The 26534-nt window shown below is 45.2% G+C and overlaps 1 protein-coding gene across 1 annotated transcript; it reads right to left on the reverse strand.

The window, feature by feature from the left end:
• Positions 1–704: 704 nt before the first annotated feature.
• On the reverse strand, positions 705–26434 carry CLIC4 (chloride intracellular channel 4). The gene is made up of 6 exons (XM_066335070.1): positions 26278–26434; positions 12332–12441; positions 7618–7743; positions 6730–6836; positions 5381–5562; positions 705–4723 (listed from the first exon to the last, which is right to left on the reverse strand). The coding sequence occupies exons 1-6, from the start codon at positions 26347–26349 to the stop codon at positions 4559–4561; spliced, it is 762 nt and encodes a 253-aa protein (XP_066191167.1). The 5' UTR covers positions 26350–26434; the 3' UTR covers positions 705–4558.
• Positions 26435–26534: the final 100 nt, after the last annotated feature.

Below are 26534 nucleotides of genomic sequence, written 5' to 3' on the forward strand. Positions count from 1 at the left end.
CTGGTTGTCCCCTGAAATTAAAGCTTTTCGTTAATTACCTCGTGACTAACTCACCTCCACGGCTGGGATTACTTTTAAAAGGTGTCCATCACGACCCCAAAACTCGCTCAGTCACAGCTTTTGGCAGTCCTGGAAAAAACACTAACCCAGGGTAAAACACTCTGGTGCTGCCAGAGCTGCTGCATTTCATTTGGAAGGAAAAGACAGCAAAGGAACCCATCTGAAACTCAGGACAAGAATCCAGGAATTCTGTAACTCAGGGATCAATTCAATCCCAACTCCTGAAATGGACACTCAGGGGGTAAAGCTGAACCAAGCTGGAGATATTTTTTTGATATCTTTTTAATCCAATCTCACACATCTCTGAAAACCTGTATTCCACAGAAAAACAAGCTACCACCATCTGTTCTTAACCTTCCCCTGAAAATCTGAAAGAAAACCTCACTTCTCCTAAAGGAATTGTAGAAAGTCATCATTTTTCTTATTTTAAGGAAGTTCTAAACTTTCAGGGGCACCACAGCTGGTTGTAATGTTAGAAATATCACTAATTCTGCCTTAAATCACATCACCACTGAAAAAAACCATAAACCTGAGGGCCAAAAATGGAGACTATCATGACTAATAAATTGTGTTGTGTAGTTCAGCCCATCACCCTGCAGTCCAGGATTACACACAAAACCTTCAGAAATAAGAGAAAGATCTGCTTGGTAGTGAAAATATAATTTTATTTAACAATAGCTGCCAGCAGTATACTGGTATATCTGTAAAAGATGTTCCAGAAAGTGAAAGACATAAGCAAACTACAACAAATAGTATCAACTCTTCAAGTATTTCTGCAAACCACGCTCCCAAATCCTTGATGTCCTGTCTGGGGAGTCTCCATCCCCTCCAGAAATAAAACACAGGAGTTGGTGGCACATTTGGGGCTGATGGAGCATTTCTCACTTGAAAAAAAAAATAATAAATCAATTCTCTGGATGTGTTTAGCTGGTTCTGAGTGGCAAAGGGAGCAGAGTTGGCTGCACTTCACCACTTTTTGTTCTGTACCCAGATAGGCATCGGTGGGTTTGGCTCCAGCAGCTCCCATTTATTCCTGTCTGTGCTCCTTTGATACCAAATGCTAATTTGCTGCTTTAGCATAAAAATTTGATTACATCTCTCTCCTTATCACGGAGCTGCACGCAGCTCTCAATCAGTTTGGACATGCCCAGTGTGGAGAAAAGAGGGATTTTATGGGAAAATGCAAAGCTAAAAGCTGGGACTGCCCGTGTGGGATATTGCAGGGAAGAGATGGACAGGGGAGCTGTGCAGGGGATGGGATTATCCCACAAATCCCACACACCTCTTGTCCAGCAGGCAGCCTTTCCACAGCAAGGATCTCTTCAAGAAGGAAAGCTTAGTTAAGGGGGGGGGAAAAAATAAAATAACATAAGAATGCAGCGAGGATAATCTGTTCTCCCACACACAGAAACAGGGTGCAGGTGATGGATTTTCCCTTTGTGCTCAGGAAATACACCAGTCACCTGTTTTAATGCGAATTTAAGCATATTTCAGCTTGAGAAGAAAGTAAGTTATTCAGCATGCTAATACATGCAACCAACTTGCAAACTGGAATGCCTACTTGAAAGGGTAACTGCTGTTTTTAAATTGGAGAAGGGGCTAGAAGCAGCATTTTAAATTTAAACAGGGGGTAGATTAATTGCTGTTTGATGAAATTAAAAATGCATTTAAAGATCAGATTGTAAACAAGTTGACAGAAGTCAAGAATTTACATAGTTATGAAAGGGCTTTTTTTTTTTTTTTTTTTTTTTAATTAGTGTGGAGCTGGTGATTGGGGCCAGATGAAAGTGCTCTGCCCACACCAGACGCTGCCTTTTCCCCGCTGCTCTGCAGGGATCACCTACGGAGCTGGGAGCTGCTCCTCTCCACCAGATTGCTGCTCCCTGCCCCAGCCAGGAGGGGCTGGGCAGCTCCTGCCACAACAAAACTGCAGCAGGAAGCCCCAGAGACAGCCAGGACAGGTGCCAGTGCCAAGCTGGGGCTCATTGGGATTCCACCTCCCAGGGAAAGGCGAGATAAGGAATCCACTGGTCACAGACAGAGCCTGAGCTCTGTTTACAAGCTCTCAGACACAATTAAGACACCGAGGGAGAAGGAGGGTGGTTTGAAGGCTGCCTGAGCAGCAGAGGGGATGGATTATTTCCAGGAGAAGCTGGTGTTTAAGGAGGTGGGAGTTTGCTTGCAGCAGCTCAGGAGCTCCTGGGTCTGGGTGCACTCTGCACTCCAGGGATAATCCTTGGGGAAAGGGAGCACAGCCTGACTCTACAACCCCACCAACACAACCTCCAAGGGCCATCCTGATCTAATTCTGAAAGGAGAGCTGAAAACTGAACAAAGATATGCCCACAAGCACGTGCTTCCTTACAGCTTTGTGAACTCTACCACGGCAAAGAGCACCAAACCAAGGAGGGCTGGGTTTGGGGTTTTTTCACCCCATGTGTCATTAAAAATGCTGCTAGTTAAATGTAAAAAGTCATTCCTTTTTCTAGATGTCACGTCGTAGCAGGGACTGAAGCCCTACAGAAGATTCTTATGGCTGAGGGGAACGTGACATTAGAATACAGCAATTATTTAAGGGCTACAGTTCAGGTTCTCCTGACTCAGGATTTCCCCTCTAAACATTCCTGTAAGAAACCAGAACAGGGTTTGATGAAGTGTATCTAAGAGAGTTGCCTTGGAAAGAGCTGTGCCAGGATTGCTAAGTGCCTTTACATTGGAATTCCAGCTCTAGGAAGGCAAGGCAAGGCACCACAAGCCACGTGTACAAATATGGATCTGGTTCTCTACCTCTTCTATGTCCAAATAACTCCATGGGTACATAAAGTAGCAAAAGCAGGATGCTTAGAAAAGTCAGGCTGGTTTTTCACAAAGCCAGTGCTTACCAAAAAAAAAAAAAAAAAAAAAAAAAAAAAAAAAAAAAAAAAAAATTAGTGTATAAAAGTGTTTATGTGAGCATTTCCACGTTATTGCAGAATGTTAAATATTCCAAGAACAACCTAGCAGGAATAGCACTTTCCAGCTTCTAAAATCAGTTAAATATAAAAGTATCTTTACAAAAAAATAGGCATATAAGTCTAGAATTCTTTGGAGTTGTTTATGATGGTCTTTTAAAAATAACCTAGTAGTTTATTTCGTGCATCAAAACCATGAATTTTAAACAAGAAAACTATTCCCTGGTTTAGAAACATTTGAAGTTGCTTTTAAAAAAATTGTAGTGCTATTCCTCAGTGTTGCTGTAAAAAGATTTAAATATAGAAGTGCAATGATTATGAGTATGCAAAACTGCAGTCCAGGTGCACAGAAACAACTGGGATAAACTCAATGGAAAGGACTGGATTCTACCACCATTTCTTTACAAAATTCCCCAAATTTCCTTTCAGGAAAAAAAAAACAACCAACCCTACTATTATTTAAGGCAAATGTTCTCTTTAAAGGTCACTTCAGCTTTCTTCAGGGAAGAAAGGGCATTAAAAAGTTCCCATTTCATGGCTCTCAGTCCATTTTGCATCACTAATCATTGCACTGCTATTCCCCACCCAGAGTTAGGACACTACAGTTTCCACAGATTTGGGCTATGACAGAACAGATTTTTAAGTAAAAATCACCAAAAAGACCTATACAAAACAAAAAGGCTCTTAACTACCAAAAAGAAAGCCACTTGCAATTCTTAAGGTGAACAGAGGGCAGCTTCCAACTCCGCTGTTCCCTGATGGTAAATCCTGACAATTAATTGTTTGCTGCAACTCAAAATTCAGACAATGCAGGTTGTTTAATGTCCTCAAGCTCTTGAAGACACAATCAGCATCAGCTCTGAGCTCTGAGCTTCCTGCTCTCGAGCCTGGATTCAAACCTCCCTGGTGCTGAGGTCATTCAAATCCAAGGTTCACATTGAGTCCGTTCTCAACCATTACCGTGACTTCAAATCCAAGAGATTTAAACAAACAAACAAAAAAAATAATACAACAAAACAAACCAACAAAAACATCGCCAAATATTTTGCAAATGGCTCTTTTGGCTACTAAGTTCCCTTCTCTATGTAAATAGGATAGACAAGCAGGTACAGTTCAGTGTGTCACAGGCATGACAGGTGTGTTCAGATCTTCCAGAAAAGCAATAAATCCCAAAATACATAAATATTCCTTGTACCATACAGTGAGACAAGATCCTAAACCAATTCCTGGCCAAATCATGGACCAAATGGTTACAGAGCAAAGCAGCAGGGGCAAGGCAACCCTTCACACTGAAGAATTCCAGAGTCACCCCAGCGCAACAGGAACTGCATCGATCATATTCGAAGGCTGTGTGAGAGGAGGTCAGGAAATGAGTAGCCTGTGATTAAAGTCTGCAAACTTTAGGTAATGACTGTACCTGGTCTATCCACCGTGACTTGGAGTAACTGCGAGTTCATGCACAAAACAATTGCTATTGATATGAAAAGAGCAGTCTGTTAGAAGCATTGTTATGGGATATGCAGGATGTCATCCTTTGCAAGTGCTGATTACTTGGTGAGTCTCTTGGCTACATCACTGTAAGCTATTTCGATCTCCTTGTCTCCAGGACAGGTGTTGGTGAACTCATCCCTGCTGTAAGCATTTGTCAGGTATCTCCAGATCCCCGTCATCTCCTTGGGAATCTCAAAGTTGCGGTATTTTTTGGCCACCACCTGGAACGAAGGAATTATATTATAAATTTTCCTTGTCACTCTCTTCTGAAGTTATCCTGCCAACTTTGGGACGCTTGGAATGACTCCTGAAGTTTCCAGAGGCTGTTCCTGAGGGCTGCTCCTGCCTGGCTCCCTTTGGGGCTGTCCTCACCCAGGCAGAAACTGAGCCTGTGGCTCCATCTGCAGTACAGAACTGACACAGAGCACACTGCAGCCAGGGAGAGGAATCAAACCTCTTGTGGTTATCCCAGGCTGCCTCTTCCAAGATTCCACCTTGGTTTTTTTATACAATTCTTTTATTTCCCACTGTGTCATTAACTTTGTTCTGGAGCAGTTTCCTCTACAGAAGTGAGCAGACACTTCAGCCATTACCTGCTCCTCACCTTCCTCCTTCCTGTGAGCTCTGCAGCTCCCTGAGACCACGGGGTCAGTGAGGGAAATGGGGTTTGGCTGCTGCCCTTCCAACCCTCTGCTGCCCAAACAACAGCTTCACCCCTGCCCTGAACTCCTCTGCTCAGAGCCCCTGTGAACAACCCGACCCTTGCACAATTCCGGGTGTCAGCTGAATTCAGACAGCAGAAATCAGCTGTGCTCAGGAACGTCACAAACCACAAACCTTTTCTCCTGCCTTTCCCCTGGAAACCCTGCAGTTTTTACCTTGACAATGTGCAGTTTGGGCAGCAGGTTGCAGTCGGCCAAGGTCATCTCGTTGCCGTCCAGGAACTTGCGGGTGGAGACGGTGACGTCCTCCAGGCTGTTCTCATCGATCTCATCAGGCAGAGGGGAGTTCAGGTACTCATCCAGCTTCTGCAGGGTTTTCAAGAGGCCACGTTCTAAGGCTGCACAGGAAGGGATGAGCCCAGGACAAATATTAAACTGAGACTGGCACCAGACCTGAAATACAAACCCCACGGCCCTGAGCTGCCCAGAAAGCTGCTGAAGGGTTTGTGTAAGCCTTGGTTTCAGTTTTTGTTCAGCTGCTGGAGCTGCCTCTGTGCTCACCAGAACCCTGAAACTGCATCAGGATCTCTTGAAATATCCCACGAATGCAGGTTATTTAAAAGCTGGCTAATACAGGAGTTCGCACTAATTTAAAATACTGTAAGACTGTCCACAAGGGTTTATTTTTGGTTTAAAAAGTGGCTTATGGCAGTTTCTTAAGACTGTGCCTAACTGGCTTAAACTGATTAGAATTAAGCCATGCTGGGGGTTATATACATTTAAACATAATCTGTTTAATGTCACATGCTCAGCAAACAGCCCTGAGCAAGCCCAGAGCACCCAGGCTGGGGCTGGAATACAGCAGGATGTGGGATGTAACAGCAGCTTCATGGAATGCAGCAGCAGAGGGCAGCACAGCCCATAAAATCCCCCTTTATTGCCCAGAGCTGTTTACAAAGATTTTGCATCTCTCCCTTGGAAATGCAGAAAGGATTCCTGATTCCCCGAGTTTGGTTTAAAATTGAGGATAAAATTGATTTGTACTGAGCTACTTAAAGGCCCAGCTGTGAGTTCTTTACCACTTATTGATCCCTCATGTGAAATCTCCTGTTTTCCCTCCACACAGAAAGGTTTTAGTCCTTTAGTGGAGTGACACAAACTAAGCTTAGCTCAGAACTCTGACTGTGAGCCCTCAGTCCTAGAGAGGTGAAATAAGAGCAGAAAATGCACAGAAATTTAACCACTGGGGCATGACACAAACTCGGCCTGAAATTTCCTTCTGGATGCTGAAATATTAATCCTTCATTCAAGAGTTTTGAGTGGCTGTTGCACAGAGAAGATCCAATGCCAGAGATATTCACAGACCATGCACTGAAATTCTGATTGGACTGAAGTTCTCTTTCAGATGTTGAAATCTTTGATATTACATTTAAGTAATATTTTAATTCATGAGACTCTCAAGTGTCTCATGCAGCTAAATCTGTCAGGGAGACCCTTCCCACAAAGCTGCTCTGACAAACACAAGCCAGGGAAAGCAGGAGTGCACTGTCCCCCCAGTGACCCACCTTCATTAGCTTCTGGTCTAGAGTTCTTGATAAATGCAGAAAATTTGGCAAATATATCCATTCCAGCAGTGTTGGATTCTGGATGCTTTGGTGAGAGTTTCAGGTACCTGCAAAGCAGCAAGGAGCAGATCTAGAGCACATTTAGCAGAATGGTGCTCATTACCTATTCACAAAATGGCACTTTGGTACTAATTTATGCTTTTCCAGGCTTGCTGCTGAAGTGCAGCATTCTGAAGGTTTTTAAACCCAGCATTTTCCAGAGGGACACCAAAGCACATTTCTGCTTTCTGAATCAGATATTTGGTACAAGCAGAGTGTCTGAGGCAGCCCAGGAGCACCAGAGCTCCCTTAATCCTGTGCTGCCAAGGGGACACATCACACATCTGTAAGCCAAATACAGAGTTTGCCATCTCAATTAACACCAGAGAATTATGGACTCCACATCTTTCAACAGAACCCTGAGGTTTTGCTAAAAAGACAAAACAGTTCAGTCTGTTAAAGGCAGTGTCTGGATCTTGCCTGGAGCCAAGAGTCTGGAGAAAGTCTGAACACACTCAAAGACATTCTCACTGTAATTTAGGACTAAGTTCATAGAGCAGACTCATCTTCATTTGCAGTATTTGGACACAAATGTGCCTGTCACCAAAAGAGAGAGTTTAGAAGTGCAGAAAAGGATGACTGGGGTATACAAAAGATAATTTTAAAATAATCTTAAACAGAAAACAGTTTTTGATATAAAGATGGGGGAGCAGAGGGGAGGGAAGGTGTGACAAGCAAGATCTTCCATGTCCTCAGTTTCTTGATGCTGCAGGACACCTTAATTAGGGCAGAAATGCCCTGTGAGATGTGTGCCTGTCCGAGGTGACAGACCATCAGCTGAACACTTACTTGGGTGGCGCCAGAACATCCTCCAGGAACTCTTCAATCTTGTTCACATCTGTTCTCACCTCCCCGTTGTAGGTGATGAAGGGTGGGTGAGTGCCTGGAGCCAGATTCTGAAGGTCTGCTGGTTTCCTGGGGGAGAAGCAAACCCATGAAGAGTTAGCAGGGGACAAAATTGCACTGGTACAACCACAAAAACACTGCTGAGGTTTTCACACCCTCTGTTATAAATACACACCACCAGTTTTCTTTTCTAAGAAGTGAGTTTACAACTACACATGTTGAATACACCTGCTAACAATTAATTTACAACAGTTAAAAACAATTTCCTCCTACCCCTGGCTGTGTTGAATCTCAAATCAATACAATGTTGAATTAAAAGAGGGATATCTATACACTGACCACACACTCTCCCTCTTTCCCCAGCCCTACAGAACAGTTTATAAATAGAATAATCTGTGCTAATCCTCCCTCCTCTCACAGAGCTGCTCTGGAAATAAGCAACTCTGATACAGCCCAGTGTATAAACCATTTATTACATGCCCAGGGAGTTTGGTTCCAGGCAGGCTGACAGATGCTTGAATGTTTAAAAATGTTAAAATGAATGTTAAAAATGTTTAAAATTACACTTCTGTTTCCCCCAGTGAGAAAAGGTATTTCCAAACAAGAGCAGCACACCTGGGAGAGGAACCCCTGCATTAGGATTAGACATGAGAGAAACAGCAAAAAGCTGAAATACTCAGCCATTTCTAACTCCATTTTTGGCTAACATTTCCTGTGTGACCAAACCCAGAGTGGACCATAAACCCTCAGATGGAGCTGAGCCTTGTCCAGTTCCTGAGCCAGCTGCAGGAACTGGATTTACTGGAAATGAGCTGCAGCTCAAGAAATCCTCCTGAGAGCAGCAGACAGGGAAACTCAGCATCCACAAAGTCAGTCCTGCAGGGCAGCATGAGAAAAGAACGTGTTCAGGGAGAGCAGCTGGCCTCCAAACTGAGCCCAGCTTACAAGTCTATCTTGTTTTCCATTACAAAATTAAGAACCCCTGCCAGAATTTCATGTCCTGCCCACTGCTGCCCCTTTTATAGAGCCAAAGTGGGCTTACTTGTAAGACTGAATGAGAAAAGTGATTTTCATACTTTAGAATATTCCACACCCTGCTTTAATCCAGGGGATGGAAACCTTATGAATACACGAGTTTCTCAGTTTTTAAGCTTCCGAGAAGTAATTTCTCACTGAGAGTTGCCACCAGTCTCTCACTTTTAGGATTTAAAGTCTGTCATCGGGTTATGCTTTAAGTAGCTTAACACTTCATTTAAATACAGCTTTGTAACTCCCAACAATTACAGGAAGTCAGCGTGGCTCCCTTCCAGTTCCCCATGTTGGCCAGATAAAATTCCTCCAAAGGAATGTTATTTTAAAAACAAACAAAGGGGCAAGACCACCGGATCTACAGGAATACTATCAAAGGCAAGCTTTAGCTCAGATCATTCCAAAGAACTAACCAAAAAGTTCTCCAAAGAACCAGAGTGCAGCTCAGAAAACTTTATTCCTCCAGTCAGACCACCTGGATCTTTCAAGAAAAGGAGAAATTAAGATCCCACAGCCCAGAATTTAGGGTTTGACTTCCAGTTTGCTGCTCCTGCCAGGAGATCCTAAACAAGCCCTGCTTTAGCACGCAGGAACAGCCTTAAAAGGCTCAGAGTACAAATTCCCCTAACAGTCAAACAAGGAGGCAATTAATGTAACTTGTGACATTTTACTTCAGAGATAAAGCTGGAGAGCTTAAAAAACAAACCAAACCCAAACAAAAAAAAAAAAAAATAACCCTTCTGTAACCACTCCAAATGACTCCAAGATGGTTTGTGCCTACCCCAAAGTTTACCAGGGGTTTGGGAGGCAGGGCCACATGAATTATCTGCCCATCACCACCCCCAGAGTTAAGGTGTAAACACCTCATGGCTGTGCCACAAACCAGAATAGTAATTAGCACGCAAATTATTTCTTGTGGAGCAGAACAAAACCCAGCCCCTAAATGTAACACAGGTATAAATTACACAAATACTGCACTGAGGAGCTGAAGAGTAACACGGGGGAAACCAGCACTAAAACCCCAGTTCCTCAGCAGTATTTCACCCTGCTGAAGCTGGACTCACCTCTGGGTGGCCTTTAATATTTAATTTGAACATTTCATATCGTGATTGAAGCTTTGCCTGTCAAAGGAACAGCAAAAACTCCAACTGAAGATGCTTCAAAGGGGATTTCAGCCCTCAGCTGAAGGCAAGCTGGCCCTGAGGGTTGTTCCAAGGCCAACAAATGGTTTGTGCACTGCAGCTCTGCTCTGGCCTCCAGCACAAGGCAGAGCTCTGAGCACTGCAATGCTGCTGCCCAGAAGGGAAGAATGGAGCCTCTGTGTGCCCAAAGAGAGGGAAGAAATGCCTGACTCCTTGCAGAGGGTGGGACTGCCCTCCTCCTTTGCCTATGTGCACATTTTGTGTGTTGAGAGCAGAGCTGAGGCCTGCAGAATGTGCCTTTGTTAGCACGGGGCAGTCACAGAGGGGAGAGCACACAGGGGCAAGGCAGGCTCAGATTTTCCTGTGCCTCAAGTCCCTCACTCATGAACTTTTGTACCCAAGCACGACCTTTTCAGCCTCACAAACACACAGAGCTGTGGCCTTGCTGTTGTGCAGCACTCAGCTTATGAGGCAGAGGCAAGCAAAGCCCCTTTTTTAATTATTATTTTTTCTGCTTTTGGCCAACAAAAGAAATGCAGTCGTTTAAAACAAAAGAACTGCTCTGCTCTTGGAGTTTGTGTCTAACAGGAACAAAGAGCAGAGGGGATAACTGGCTTGAATAATGTGCTCATAAAAGCACTTTCTTGTGGCAATATGAAGGCACCACCTAACATCTATTATCATTGTGGTAGTGATAACAAGGGAAAGCAGCTCCATCTGATATCAAACATTTCCTTGAAGCACTCAGCTGGATGTGATGTTCTGCAAGCTGCACTGCTCTGCCAAGGGGTATTGATCAATCCACAGTGTTAAAGTTGTATTTGTGGACATTTAAATCAAGTCTAAAAGGAATTAAGTTTGTATCAATGTCTATTCCAAGCTGAATTACCTTCACTGGTCCTTTTTTCCTGTTCAGTGCACAACACAAAGGTGATTTATTTGACCTATTCCCCTGCAGATCTTTAATTTTGCACTTATTTTGTGTTTTCTCCTCCTCAACAGAAAAAAAAAATAAAACCCCAAAACTGAAAGAAAGCTTTCCTTGTGTAAGGAAGGTCAACTTTAAACATCTGCAAGCAATTTATATGCTGAAAGTCAGCCTCACATCCCATTCCCCCATCCAATTAACTCCAAGTTGCTAAGGGGACACAAAATAAAGCCAATTCATCAGGAATATTTGGCATTTTAATGATATCTTAACTGGTTCAGCAGTAAAAAAAAAAAAAAACCTTCTGAGCCTAAAATATCCCTGTCCACCTCCTCCTCCTCCTGCCCACCCCAGTAACTGCAGGAGGTTAAACAAGCCCATCATTAAAGGAAAAGGAAATCCCAAAGTACCAGGAGCCCACAAGCACAAGTTCTGCTCCTGAGTTTGCACAAACCACAGGCAGGGCTCAGTGGAACTTGTGACACGTTTGGTTTATGGGGCTGGCAGCACCAATATTTGCAGGGAAATCCCACACTGGCCAGAAGAGCTCTCTGAGCAGCTCCAAATGCACCCCGAGCTGACAAAAGCTGCTTTCTGCCCCTCACCACACATGGAAGTCTTTAACACTCCTTGGCAGCACTGAAGCAGCAACTGCAGTGGTTTATAAAACCCAAACAAGGCTTTTTGAGCCTCCCTCAAAAAGAGAAATCACAAGAGGTGAAGTCCAGCAGGGTGATTTCTCCCCTCTGTGTTGGATTCAGGGCAGAACACAGTGTTTCTGTTGGCTTTATTCCTGAAATTCAGGTTTGGAGGCACTGGCAGCCTCCCCTCTCTGCAGAGCTGTGACCAGCAGAGTTTTCCATCAGTGCTGGGAAAACAGGACTTCACACCCAAAGCAAACACAAGGCCCCTGCTGAATTTAGCACTTTCATAAAAAAAGAATGCCCAGCCTGAGGAAATTCAGACTCCTGGATTCACTTCTCACTGCTTTTAACCACCAAGGTCCTCATTTCATAGAGGCTTGCTATTTAGGTGACAGCTTCAGGACTTTTATCTGGCTGACACTGAACAAAGGCAGAATATTCTACATTTTATTCCTACCCATTTCACTCGGATTTTTTACCTCATGGGAAGGTATTTTCATTATTATTGCACAATAACCAAAGTGACCTTAAAAATGTTCAGAAAAGGAGGAGGCTGCACGTTGTTTGTGACAATTATTCATCACTGGAGATCTGACCAGAGGGTGGTTGACTAAAAATATCCATCCCCATTTAGGGGATTTGGATGTGAAGTCACTAAAGGAAGAGACAATATTCAGTTATAAAAGACTTTGTGTGAGTTTTACAGAAGAGCATCACTGAATAAATCCAAGAGAACCTCCCAGCCCCATCAGTTTTGGTTAAACCACCAATGAATGCACTATTTACATCCAGGTTGCCTCAGTCATTTATTAGGACAGGCTTTAATTTCAGAAACCCACCCTGTGAGCCACCAGAGCTTTGTTCCACCAAGGCTGCTGAACTCTTGCTGCTCCAATAAATCAAGTATTTCTTACCTCTTCAGGTCCACTGTTGTGACACTGAACACGACTCCCTTCAGCCACAGGATCATGAAGAGCCTCTGGGAGAAGGGGCAGTTTCCTATGCTCTCACCATCGCTGCCAGCCTGCAGGACAGAGCAGAGCATTAATGTGGGCAGGGCTCACAAACCCTGCAGCAAATTCCCCTGGAACACACACTCAGCACAGCTGCAATGGCCACACGTGTCAGGTTTGTCACTGGTCACGTCCTCTGGCTGCTAAAATGATGCACAGAACAATCTTTCAGTTCTCTTTGACACTGACAATGCTGCAGCTGAACGTCCTCCTCTGAGCAGCCACACCTTCTGATGGCACCTCTCCAATGTCAACGCTGTCCCTTTGCTCTTTATTATTCTTTTTTTCTTTCCTCTCCAAGCCGTGGCTAATTAATTGGAGTCATCTTCCAGTTCAGTGCTTCTATCTCTCCCTGTGCAGAGCCAAGTGCAGCCAGGAGCTGAGAATTGATTGTAGTGCAGGTGTTGTGAGGAAAGACAGAACTGTGAGTACATAGAGACTTCACTGACAGTTAAATAATATCCCAAAGCCACTTTTTATAGGCAATTTCTCAGTCAGTCTTTGTCCCAGCACAACAAAGGGCCATCAGAAAGCAGCAGTGAGCTCCCCAGTGATAGCACAGAGCTCATCATGGCTCTGACAATGAAGGATGCATTGCAGAGTTGGAAAATTTTAGTTTTTACTGGGCTAGAATGAGGCACTGGAAACCTTTGTTATAATATTCGATTCTCTGAGAACTGGTTCAGTGCTTAAAGCAGCCAAATATGTCAGATTATCCTGACATGGGCTTTATAGTTGGTGAGTTTCAATGGATTTTGCTTATTATTATTATTATTATTACTAGAGTCCATCCAAGAGTGATTTTCATCAGTGCAATTCTCAAAGCCTGGCCAATTCTTTCATCATCACAGTGAGGAGAATTCAGAAAGACTTTGCAAGTTAAGAAGAATAACAGCAGGATTTTCAAAGGCCAGGAAAATAGAAAGTTCTTCAGTGAAACTGTCTTAAATTCAGAAAGCTGTTTGGGTTTTTGTAAAGTCATGGGGCCTTGGCAGATAAAGCTGAGTCTCTTTAACAGCTCTTGAGGATTTATAAATTAATTAATGTTCCTACAGCTTATGGACTCATTTCTGCAAGTGTCAGAGCTTCCAAAGACCTGCCTGTAGACAGAGAGTCAGTTACCTTCAAACCTTTATTAGTGCCATTAATGAAGACTTGAAAGAGAAAGGAAATTGTTATTCTGCCATAAATTACAAATTGCTTGCTTTATCTTTGGCTAGTAGAGCCAAACTTGCAGCAGATTACTGCTCATGGATTGTTTTAACCTCTGCCACGTGTGTGCTCAGGAGACTGAACTCTGGAAGATTCCAGAAAAAGGATAAACAGATAAAGGATAAACTCTGGACCTGTGTGAGGAGCTCAGCTCCTGCCCATCCCCACACTCCCACAGCACTGACTCCCCTCTGCACCCAGCAGCAGGGTTGAAATGTTAATATTTCACCCATTTGTGTCCCAGCACACAGCAATCCCCAGCAGTTACATCCCCTGTTTACACTGGAGCTGAAACTTCCTACAGCTAAATTATGGATTTCTACTCATCTGCTTTTTCTGCTGCCACGTGGCAGATCTGATCTACCTTTGGAAAAAAAGGGATTGAAAAACACAATGCTGCAGCTCATCTAAGGAAAATCCATGTTTTATAGTGCTCAGGGTAATTCATGCTTTGAAGCAGAAGTAATTCTTTGACTCAGAACTGATCTGATTCTTCAAACTTCAAGCAAAGTCTGAGTTATATTGCAAGTAACAGCACAGGTTGAAATCCCCATCCCATTAAACTTGACCCACTGGAATCCAAAGAAAAAAGATTTTAAAATCACAGAACTGCACAAAAAGTTGTTTTAAAATTTCAGGCCCAGCACTGACCTGTGGCTTTTATCAAGGTCCATCCTCATAAGCCAAAATCAAAGTGACCAGAAAAGGTCAAATGCATTTTACTCATCCCAAAACTTCCCTTCTGTCCCCACACAAGTGCAACATTCAAAGTGAACAATCCGCTTTAGTTCAAGACAGGCTTTTTGGATTGTTTGAGTCAGAGGAGGGGATGAGAGCCCAACAACTCTCAGTGCCATGAACAAACCCTGCTGCAGCCTCAAAGCCCAAAGGGAGCCCAGACTTTTCTGTCTGCAAACGTTTGTCCCACTTCTGCTCCAAAAAGTCCCGAGTTATTCTGAGCACATACTGGAAAAGGAATGCACTCAGAAGGCCAAGAAACTCTGGCTCCAGTGCCCTGGAGCCAAGGAATTCTGCTCTGTAACTGTTTGCCCCAGAGGCCCACTCTGTGTCTCTGTGGTGGATGCACAGCTCTGGATTCTCCCTCAATCCACGGATTCTCTTCCCAGGGTCACCACTTTGGTGGATGCTCCTGCAGGAGTCACTCCTGGCTCTGATTTTCCTTGCTAGATCAGAGCTGTGCTGGCAGGAAACTCTAAACTTCACCTATCACAAGGATATTCTGAAATCTGGCAGGATTTGTCGTGCAGGGGGTTAATCAAAGAATAACTGTTGCTGGTCTTTGAATTCAGGCCATAAAATTCCAGGATCTCTTCAGTGTCTAATCCTCATCAGCATCAGAGTAAAGTAAATATTAAATGTTGACGTCTTTGCACGAACCTCAGCATAGGTTATTTGTTATTTAACAACGTTACAGTCATTCTGTACTGAGAAGCTTTGGGGTTTTATTTCAAATTCTTTTTAAAAGCAGCCTGAAAATCTTTATTACCAGTAATATTGGTAATATTGCTAATGCCAAACTGCCTGCAATCAGGGCTAATTTCCAATTTTACCATCATCCACTGAAGGATATGTATTCCAAAACCTCACCATATATCTAATTTCACTGAATTTCAGGTTTTTAATTGTAGGGATTGGGACCAGACAGAGGAAACAAAAGTGCCACACCTCTCACACAGTGAAGAAACATGAAATTCTTCACTTGTTTTACCCTCTACAAACTGAATTGAATTAAAAAAAAAACTTCTGAGAAGGTGGCCCAAAGGCCCTCGTTAATGGTAAGACGTGGCACAGGCAGGGCAGAGCACACACCCAACCAGAGCTCTGCTCCACAGAGCTCTGTGAAAACAAATAAAGCTATTTTTAAAGAAACATTCAATAAGAAAGGAAGTTCAAACAAGAATGGCAGAGTTACGGGGCAGTTTCACAGAGCAGCTGCTCACAGAGCTCAGCCTGGTTTGTGGAACTCCTGGAACCCCCAGTTCCAGCTGCTAGGCCCCTTTGGAAAGGGGAAAACCCCAAAAATCAACTTATCCCAGGGTCTGTCTGCAAGTCTGAGCTTAGCTCAGAACCACCTCCTCCTTTTCTCTTCCCCTGAGCAGTGACTTCATTCAGATGAGACTGTTTCTGCAAAAAAAAAACAAACCCAAAACCCCAGAGACTACAACAGACATCTGTTTCAGTGGCTGAACAAGCTGCAGGAAGGAAAAAAAAATCCATTCAAATTGTGAAATGTTTGTCTTTACAGCTGCATAAAAATTAACCTGAGACCTGACAGGAGAACCTGAGTGGATTTACCTTAGCAAGGGAGTGCTGAAGTTTATTGCAAGACTAACAAAAAGCCAGACAAGCAAAGAAAGATTGAAAGGGGCACAAACCTTTCTCATACAGCACAAATCTGAGAATTCTACAAATCCTTGGTCCCAAAGATTTCTGCAAAATTGCATGAATTAAATATTACCCAGTTAAAAGGAGCCCGCTACAAGCTCCCCAAACTGGATCAAATAACTGCAGAAAAACAATAAAGTCAAAGTGCATCTGATGAGCAATGTGACACAGCTCAGCCTCTGCCTGCACAAATAACACCAAAGGAAAGGGCAGAACATCAGAAGACCATTTCTTAATTTACCCAAAACTCTCCAGGGAATTTCTCCCAGATCTGACATACCAGAAGTGGTAGGAGAAGTTTGGATGAAGAGGGATAAAGACATTTTAGAAGCAGCTCACAGAATACTCTTCACCAAAGGCAACTGGAGCCATCTGACTGCAGCACCAAGGAAATCCCCACTCCCCCAAGTGGGAAATCTGCCAAGTCCAGCAGAATAATGTTCCAGCCAATAAACAGATCAGGGGAAAATGGAAATAAATGAGAGAGTGTGTTCAAATCCTGAACTCAGTAATTCTGAAATATGTCTCGAGTTCTAACAATGAAAACCAAACCTGCTGAGAAAACTGCATGAGCAACCCAGCATGATGCAAAGCCATTGCCCCAAAGCAGCAGATAACAATCAATTCTGCACGTTTAATGAGCAGTAAGCTCATTCCAAAACTGAGTAATTAATAATAATCCTTTAAGGATTACTGTTTCGAGAGGAAATGGTTTAAGGTGAAGTAACAAAGCGATTCAAGTGAAAAACCTGCAGCGACTGCAAGGTCTGAGACAAAGGAGCAGAGGATCCAGAGAGGAATGGTTTGATGTTCCACACATGAGAGGGCTCTGGCTGCATCAGCCCAAATCCTTGGAGCTTTACCTTGCCACGCTGAACAGGCAGAATTCCGTGGGGCTGACTGAGGGTGTTGGCAGATCAGATAAAGAATCCCCCCCATGGCAAGAGTGACAGGAATAGATGTGACAAACTCTCCCCAATGTCCCATTATCCCTGAGCTCCACGTGCTCAGGCAGGGCAGGGATGAGCTCAGGGATGCTCTGTGCAAACCAAAGCACACCTCAAAGGCTCCCAGGGGCTCAAGTATTGATGACTATTGATGTTTTCTCCTTATTCAAAGAGCCAAAGGAGGGCTGGAAACGCTTATCTGCAGCAGTGCTCCACTCCTGGTCACCCAAACCACAGCTGCAGTTTGAGAAGGGAGGTGGTTGGTGTTTTTAGGGGAGGAACAGGTCAGGGAGCAGGGCAGAGTCAGGCCCTGACTAAATCCGGTTCAACCAGATGTAACCTGAGTGACAGGGACACTTCTTGTCACCTCTGCCTGTCCAGGACAGGGCACAGCTGAGGCCACCAGCCCTGGGGCAAAGCTTCTCCCTGTGCCACCAGGCAGAGCACAGAGGAACAGAACATTTCAGCACAGGGGTGGCACAAACACGGGGCTGACAGCCCAAAGGACCTCCCTGCCACCACGGACAGACCCAGGAAAGGTGGAATTAGGGAGGAAAAACCCGTCCTGCAGGGGGTTCAGGGGATCAGAAATGCCTTTTCAAAGTGAATCTTTAATTTGGTGATGCTGTGTGAAGGTAAACTCTCAAGGGACAACCACCACACCTTGCCCAAATTTAGCTCTAGTGAACAACTTGGACAGTCACTGCTCCTTTAAACAGCCATTCATCTGAGAAAAACACAGGAAAATGGGAAACAAAAAGCATCAGGTCAGTGCTCCCACCTGGAATTCTCTAGGAGAATTAACCTAAGATAATCAGTGTGCATTTGCTATATGCTGGCTGACATTAACACACCCAGGGCAAAACCAACCTGAGTTACCACTGCCTCTTGTGACCCCTATCACCATTTGTAACCAACCCAAGTTCCACTTCAGCTGAAATTCCTTTAAGCTCAAAAAAATACTTCAAAATAATTAACTCAAGTCCTGAGTTGACTTGAGATCTGGCTCTTTTGCAGGGAAAGGAATGTTTGTCAGCCCCTCTGAGGTGCCTCTTCAGCCATTACCTTTCTGATAAGTCCCCACTGTGTCACACACTGGGCTGGAACAGCCCCTGACCGTTTTAGGATGATGCTATTTTTAGCTCTGTGATGCTGTTCCCAAGAAAATAATTAGTAGATTGGTCCTGCACACTTTCCTGCAGCTCCTGCTCATTGCTGCCCAGTCCTCACTGAAAAGCTTTTGGAGAATGCTGTGGGATCCTCATGATTTATGGGAGTAAATTCACAATTCAGCAGAATTTAATTAAGTGCTTCTAGTCCTTTGGAGAACAGGAATTATTCTGTGCTCATCCTTTGGGAGAATCAGACAGAGAGTCCCAGACCTGCTTTAAATACAAATCACCATTTTCTTCAGTGAAGAAATTAGCCTAATGACAGGAACACAAACCCCTGGGTTTATTGTGGACAGACTCAGGACACTTCCTGCCCTGGCCCAGGAAAATCCAATTATTCACTAATGGCACAAGGCTGGCATCTCTGCTGTGCCAATACCTCGACCAGAGAACTGGTGGTGAACAAACCCCAGACCATCAGCAGGGCAGCACTGCCTCAAACGGGCTGGGTAACATCTTGACACATTATTCTGGTAGGAAAGTGGAAATTGTCTGTCTGTGAGCAGACAATTAACTCCAGAGCACTGAGGGTTTCTTTTACACTGTGCCTGCAAGTTGCCTTTGGGTCTCTAGGACAGAAACCCAGAGCAGGAATTGTTCATGGCAGTGATTTCTCTCTCCCTGGACTTATTAAATTTGTTGAAGCACAGTGTGTGCCTTGGCTACAGCCCAAGAGACCCATTTCCAAACCTCCCCCACCCAAAAGGAAGCACCAAAGTGAGAGGAAAGAACAGCAAACTGTGTCATTGAGGCTTAGAAAAACTGAGTCAAATCTGGACCTGTGGTTTTCAGAGCTCCTCGAATAAACCTGTGACTGTGCATCGCTTCCGTGGGGCAGGAGCTGCGTTTGTGGGACTGTATAACCTCATTTCCAGAGAGATGAGCCAGGGGCTGGGCAGATGAGCAGAGAGAACAACCAAGAGCTGCTCCAGCTTCACCCTGGGCTGCTCCTCCTGCTCCAGGTCATTCCAGCCCGGCTGACTCAGAATGAGCCCTCCCAGGGGCAGCAAACCCCAGAGGAGTTCTGTGTCAAAATCCCAGCCCAAAAGGCACCAACTGAGAGCCTCAAAGGCTGGTGAGACACAGGATGTGCAGCTAAAACCGCAGCTGCCTCTCCTCTGAAGACAGAAACTGCCCAAACTCTCAGCAGCCTCTCAGAAACCAGCACAGCCCTGAACCTGGTCCCCTGCCAACAGCACCTTCAGCAGCTCTGGGGAGGAAAAACTGACACCCAAAGTGGGGCTGGAGTTTCCATTTCAGAACGAAAACTCTTCATTCTGAAATGAAACTCTTGAAAAGGCTTGGGCTCCCCAACACAAGCCCTGACTGAATTCCCCCTTCCCTGGGAGATGGGATCTGAGTTTCCCCTCTGGGACATGTGTCCTTATCTCCCTGAGATAAGGGAGAACATCCTCCAGAGCACCTAATGCAGCTCCCTGAAAGGCCACAGAAAGCTCCTTAAGCTTGCTTTGATTTTATTATTAGCTAAAACCACATCCAAAAAAAAAAAAAAAAGCCATTTCCTCTATTTCAGAAAAGCAGCTCTCCTAAGGACAGAGCAGCAACGTCCAGCCAAAATAATAAAGCTCCAAGAGAGTCAAAAAACTCTGAGGCTGGCCCAGTAGCAGTGACTGATCCCGTCAGGAAAATACACAGATATGACTTCACTCCTGGATTCCACGCCTCTATTTCGTTTATACCTAATATGGAGATTCAGTGTGCAGGACTCAGGCATTTCCTTTCCTCGGGTGAGTTCCTTGCCCTTTGTCTGGCCAACAATACAAGGAATAAGTCTGGACTCTCAGAGAATTCCCACACAAAGATGTTTGTAAGTAACAGCAGTTTAGCTGATGTTTTTCACTTCAGCAGAAGCAAACACTCTAAAAATCCAGATTGTGCCACAAATGAATGTGACCTGAATTAAAAAAACTCAAACTACTCAAAGCTGGTCTAAAAAAATTAACTGTCTTTTTTTTTAATTGTTTTTTTAAATAGGGGAAAATATTCTAAATAAAGGATTTAAAGCTCCTGAAGTCAAACCTCTATTATTGAAACTCCTGTGAAAACAACACAACCATGCTGGGTTTGGGTGTTTTTACTGTTAAAATATGCACAAACTCTTGATGCCACGAGGGAGTACCTAGCATCTATTTTGAGACTAAAACTATATTGTTCCACACTAAAGAATATGCAGGGAAAAAAAAAAAAACAAACCCAAACCTGATTAGGACAATAAGCTGTTTGTTATGGGTTATTCACCAAGAACTTTGAAGATAAAAATCAAATTAGATGGATAACAAATACAGATGTAACGTATTTTTCCACGAACCCTCAATTTGCAACCAACCACCACCTTAATTAAATTCTGTTGTCTTAGACAAACTAAGTGCCTCCCCTGGCAGACAAAAACCACCTTGTTTTCTCCCACTCTGCCCAGTTCAGGCTTTACAGAACTGCACTGCTCACTTCACTGGGAAAAGAGAACATCTACCAAAACAAGGCAACAAACCCAATTACTGCCAAGTACACTCAGCCAGGCTTAAAAGTCGTTCTTGTGGATTTTTAAGAGCTGTGTCCAGCCCAGCCAGAGGCTGGGATTGATGCAGGCATTGTAACAAAAGCTTGCAGGCCTTGTGTTTGTCACATCACAAGAAATGTTTCATTTAAACACAATCTGAACACACACTGGTGAGAAAATAACAGTCCAGGGCTTTTTTTTTTTTTTTTTTTGTCCCTTTGAGCTAACGAATAGTTTAAAAAATCAAACTTTAGAGTCCAACAGTCACTTCCCAGGGTACACAGCTTACTGTTTAGCTTGGAGTTCAAGGAATTCCCCAATTAGATCCTTCCAAACATGGATTTCTGGAAGGGACAACTCAGCCTTTAAAAATCCACGAGCAGAGCACCAAGACTTGTCTGCTCTCCCCATCCCAAGACAGACAGGCTTGCTCCTGAATAAAGAGCTCTTTCCATGCCCAGGATGAGGTCAGGACAGGCAGGGAAGGAGCAGACAGTGCCCTGAGTCACTCCAGCCTGGGAGGAGGAGGATGATGACCAACTTTTCTCAGCTCTGCTAATCCTGACCCAGCGCTGCCCACTGCCAGATCAGCTGAGCCTCCCACCCACTCCTAAATCGATGTAAGGATTTCTGGGCTCTCCTTACTTCTCAGTAACCAAGGACCTTTACGTCCACACCAGAGGATCTCACTTTATCCATGTTCCCAGGAAAGCTGGTGCTCACCATGCCCTGCCCTGCGTGGTGGACTCAGCCTGACACACACAGCATCAGGACAAGGTCTGGATGCTCACTGCTCCTTTACCCCTGACTTTTGACAGCCCTAAAGTCTGCCCCACAGGCTTTTCCCTTCCACTCCAAGCCCCGGGTGCACAGCCTGAGAAATCCCAGCTGGGAAAAGGGAGGCCAGAGCTGTGTTTTGCAGCAGGATGAGTGGTGCAGGAATGTGTCGGTGGCATGTGGCCCACGGAAGGAGTGACTCAGAGGCACCACTGCCCCTGGCCACACACCCAGCCCTCGGCTCTGCAGGGCCACCAGCCGAAATCTGGGGATTCCTAAACCCCCCTGAGGGGAAAGGAGGGAAAAGTGCCTGAGTGTTAAGACACATTTCAGCTGCAGAAGTCAAACACAAGCTCTCCTGACAATCAGAGCTGTCTGGATGTTAATTATTGGGAAGGGGAGAAGGGATGCCAGGGAATACAACCATTATTCAGAAGCAATTCCTGACTGAAGGAAAGCTAACTCAACTGTGTAATCCCTCTGGAAATTATTGCCAGGAGGTTTTAAGCTTACTTCACCATGATTTGCAAAAAAAGAACATTTACACTTGAGACCATCTCTGTACCTTTAAACAACCCTGTACCAAGAGCACCAGCTCCTGTATCACCAACCAGACTCCAAGGAAAAAGCTGAGGACGTTTCTGGCTGTGAGGACTTTCCCAGGCAGAATTTAAAGGCATTACAGTTTGCTGGCCAGAGAAGGAAAAGGCCTGATTTATACCCTCTGAGCACAGGCTATAACTAAATGGTTACACCTCCGTTTACAAAGGGCTCCTTCACAACGCTCCCAAGAAATAACCCTCACATGACATTTTGCTGTCTACACCAAACACATATCAAAGACAGGCTGAGGAGGTTCTCAGCTGCTGAGGTTACATCAAACCCTCCAAGGATGATCTGGTGCATAAGGAGGAGACTTATCTAATAAGATTATCAAGCAATAACCCTGCCAAGACTATCTCAGAGAAGCAGCACTGCGTGTCTCCAGTCCTGTTATTTCCTTGTACTGATGTGCCTTTAAATTGTACAGCTACTTTGTGGGTGAAAAAAAATAAATAAAAACTGATGACAGAGGAGCTCAGGGACGGTTTGTTCTAAACCAATGTACGGAGCTACAGGACTCCAGAGGGCCACAGCAGAGCTTACATAAGGGAATGGCACAGGGTGAGACAAAGGCAGACCTGAATCCACACAAATCCATCCCGTGGAGCTGCTGGAGATGCCCACATCCCCTTCCTGCCTGGGCCAGCACTGCCCTGCACAAAACAGACCCCAAAGACAAACTGTTCACCTGCCAAAACTCTGCTTGGTTCAGACACACAAAATCAGGGACAAGCTTCTGCTACAATCACTGGGAGTATTTCAGAGTGGGGCATTTATTAAATGTGAAATCACAGCTTTTTCTTTTGTACTGACAGGCAATTCAAGGGTAAACAGCAGCCTCTATCTGATTTTCAACACAGGTGCCCCATTTCGCAATGACATCTTATTTGAGAGCTGCCAGAAATCCAAGGTCTGATTAATTAGCAAGTACACACACGTTACCAGTGGAGAGGGGAACCTTTCCTCACTGCCTCTCCACATCTGCTCCGAGCCATGCCATCAGCAGAGATCCACAGCTCTGAATTCCTCGTTTGTGGACTCTGCTGTTTGTTTCCTTTAACACTGAACTTGTTGACCCTCTGTGCCTTCACCTCGGTGTTATCAGAGGATGCAATCCCTGAGTGCCCTCCAAAATGCCAAAATTTCGGCAGCTCCATCCTCACACACTCCCTGACAGAAGTGCACAGGCAGTTTTGTAACTCCCTGCTGTGATTTCCACAGGTGACTGGCTCTGTTTGACCCAGTCACTTCACCGCGTTTTTTTATTTACAATAAAATTCCACACGCCATCAAGTGAAGAGCAGCTATTATTCCAAGTGACCTGTGTGAGCTGCACTCAAATCCCAGAGCTCAAGTTTCTCCCAGCACATCCACCACGATGCAGCCTACAGTGCTCTGAAATGCCACTAGGGCACATGAAAATATTCCTGTTAGACAATGGAAGCCTCCCTTCGTTAATAAAACATGGGGCAGACGAGGAAACGAAACGAAATCAGATACGTGACTGGTTTGGTTCTAATGGGCTCTCAAGAGAAAAGACTGGGAAAATATTTACACTTGGTTTAGAAGGGGCCACAGGCAGCCCACCGGCTCTGGAATTAAAGAGTGCTCCAGGTTTTCATGGTGACACCCAGAATCGCCACTGTAACAGATTTTCTCAGTTCCTCTCTCACCAGACCAGGGAAATACAAGTTACAGCAGATTGATACATCGTCTTGTGGAAAAAAAAAATAAAATAAACTCCTACAAATGCGCTGGTGCCAAGAGCGAGGCAGAGTGATTCTGAGTGAGCCCAGCCGTGTGTGTGCTCCTCTTCACGCCGTGCCCGTCCTATTCTGTCCCTGATCACAGTTTAACAAGGCTCCAACCCCACGGTTTGGGCACAGAGCCAGACCCTTTCTCCTCCTTCACAGGTTTGTTTCTGAAGCTTTAATCCCCACCTTTGTGTCCTCCGGAGGCCGGCCGCTGCAATCCTTTGTGCTCAGGTCGGGCAGTGACCGCCCCTGGGCTCCAGCTCCACCCGCAGCCAGGACTTTTCCCAGTGCCCGAAGTTTCCCTGGCTCACAGGGAGATCCCAGACCCCGCCTGAGAACTGATTTCTCTGTGTGGACAATCTGCCAGGAACTTCGCCTTTGTTTGGGGTTTTTTTTTTTCCTCTAGATTGCACCCACAACCACGTGGAAAAACTGCAAGCCTCGTTCAGGGATAAAAAAAAAATAATAATAATGACTGAAATCCAAATGTAGTGCTCCTCTAGACAGACACAGTTGGTTCTCTTCAATAACAGTATTCTGCTGGCAATTTCTGAAGTGAGCATCTAAATGAGTCAGGAAACAAGATTGTATTTGCTTTACAAAAACGCTGTCCTGATAATCCTCAACAGCTTCAATCAAGTGTGGGACAGGCAGGTGAAAGAACTGCTTTGGTTTGTCTGCTGGGGCTGGGGTTGTTCTTTATTCCACGGGAAATAACCTTCACCTGAAGATCGTGAAGGCAGGCCAGAATAATTTCTTATTTTAACCTGAACTTTATCCTTAGGGCAGACAGTGCTCAGCACGCAGCAGCCATCCATAACAATGGGAAAAGGTTTCCTTGAGGGGAAAAAAATCCTCACTGATAACCCCAAATTTAGCCTTCTTAAACCCATGTCAACAAAGAAACTTCAACTGAAAAGGAGAGAAAAAAAAATCCCTGATTTCTTCCTTTCATATGATCTCACAGCTTTATTGGTCCAATCCTGTTTTAATCAGAATGAACACATCTCTCTCAAAACTATTTTTACAGCTTCTCCCATGCCACTCCTCATGCATAAAATATTCTCTTAAAACACACCCACGAAGCTGATTTCCCTCTGCCCCCGAATCATTCTGCCATCAATCACTGCTCCGAATTGGTTTAAAAAGAAGAAAAATCAGCCGACGAACTTTAGGACAGATGAAGATAAATCGGCATCTCATATTAAAGAGCCACTGCTATAAATAATTCAAAGTAATGTGTAACTTAATTGCTGCAGTTGTAAATTCTAACCTCTACACTAAAAGCCTAAATATTGTGACCAAAATAAGGTCTGGAATCCTCCACTGCAATGCTCTCCCTGGGTTTTGTTACTGCCTCTTGATACTATTACTAAAAAGTATGAAAAGAGGAAAAATTCAACACTTTTAGAGTATCGTATAAGAAACAGAATCCATATTTAATAACTTATTTTAAAGCTCTAGCCGAAAAATTTCACGTTTTGTCATTGTTGCTTTTATACAAAGCAATTCCCAAGTTCCCAGAAGAAGGGATCTCTGATTTTCTCACTGCAATTGGGAAAAAAAAAACTTCATCTGAAGAATTTAAACACTTCTGCAGAGGCTTTCATCAAAGGACGTTCGAGCACAGAAAGAGAAGAGTGCACGGAGTAATCGGAGCTACTTTTGATACGAAGTAAAAGCAAGATGCTGCATCACCAGAGAGCCCCGGAGGATGCAAAATATTGCATCATACAGCAATAAACGAATGCAAAACATGTGGAGATACCATATGGTATCTTCGCCAGATAAGCGCAGCACAAACACATGCTCATTCTTCTAGTTGGGATAAAAACCCGGTGTTACTTTACATATTCCGTCACACAAAGTAGACTTTAGGGGTGGGGAGCGAGCGGTACCTCGTGGGTTTTGTGAGTTTTTTTTTTTTTTATTTGCCGCCTTCCTGCGCTCAGCCGGGCACACAATGCCGAGCCATTGTGCCACCCTCCGCTCCGGCCGGAGAATCTTCCAGCAAAAAGAACTCAGCCCGAGCCTCACTTTTCACTCCCCTCTCCCCCCCTTCCCCAATAAAAAAATGGAAAATAAAATTTAAAGTGAGTTTCCTTGCGGTCCGCCGGCGCTGTCGCCCGCTCTGACCCAGCGCGGCTCCCGCACTCCCCGTGCCGGCGCTGGGCACACGCCCTCGGCTCGGCTTTTGTGGCCGCAGCGCGCCGGGAGCCGCCCCGAGCGGAGCCCCCTGGGTGCTCCGAGGGGTTCGCTGAGCCGTGCCGGGCGGGGAGCGGGGTCCCCGGGCTCCGGGCTCGGCGGGGAGCGGCCCGAAGGAGCCGTGAGGGGAGCCGCAGCCCGCGGGCGGGAGGAGGGAGCGGCGGGAGCGCCCAACGGCCGCGGCGCCTCAGCCGGGACGAGACTCCCCGCGCCACACCTCTTTCCTTTCAGCCTCCCGCTCGGCCGCCCGTACCTTAACGAAGAGCTCGATGACGGGCTCCTTGTCGCTTTCCTTCAGCCCGTTGACCGGCACGGACAGCGCCATTGCTCTCGCTGCTGCAGCCGCTGCCCCGCCTCGCCCGCCGCTGCCACAGCCGGGACGGCAACGCCGCTCCGCTCCCCTCACCCGCCCTGCGCGCGACTGAGGGCGGCCCCGCCCCGCGCCCGGAGCCCGCCGGGCCGCGCGGGGTGGGCGGGGCCTCGGAGGGGGCGGGACAAGAATGGAGCCAG

Source organism: Sylvia atricapilla, chromosome 24 (genome assembly GCF_009819655.1).
Source record: "Sylvia atricapilla isolate bSylAtr1 chromosome 24, bSylAtr1.pri, whole genome shotgun sequence".
Classification (NCBI taxonomy): domain Eukaryota; kingdom Metazoa; phylum Chordata; class Aves; order Passeriformes; family Sylviidae; genus Sylvia; species Sylvia atricapilla.

Excerpts from the sequence above, each read along its gene's own strand:
- CLIC4 (XM_066335070.1), bottom strand. The coding sequence starts at position 26,349 with ATGGCGCTGTCCGTGCCGGTCAACGGGCTGAAGGAAAGCGACAAGGAG. Across the intron at positions 7,744-12,331 it reads ACAACAGTGGACCTGAAGAG|GAAACCAGCAGACCTTCAGA; the intron begins GTAAGAAATACT and ends CTTCTCCCCCAG. Across the intron at positions 6,837-7,617 it reads GATGTTCTGGCGCCACCCAA|GTACCTGAAACTCTCACCAA; the intron begins GTAAGTGTTCAG and ends GCTGCTTTGCAG.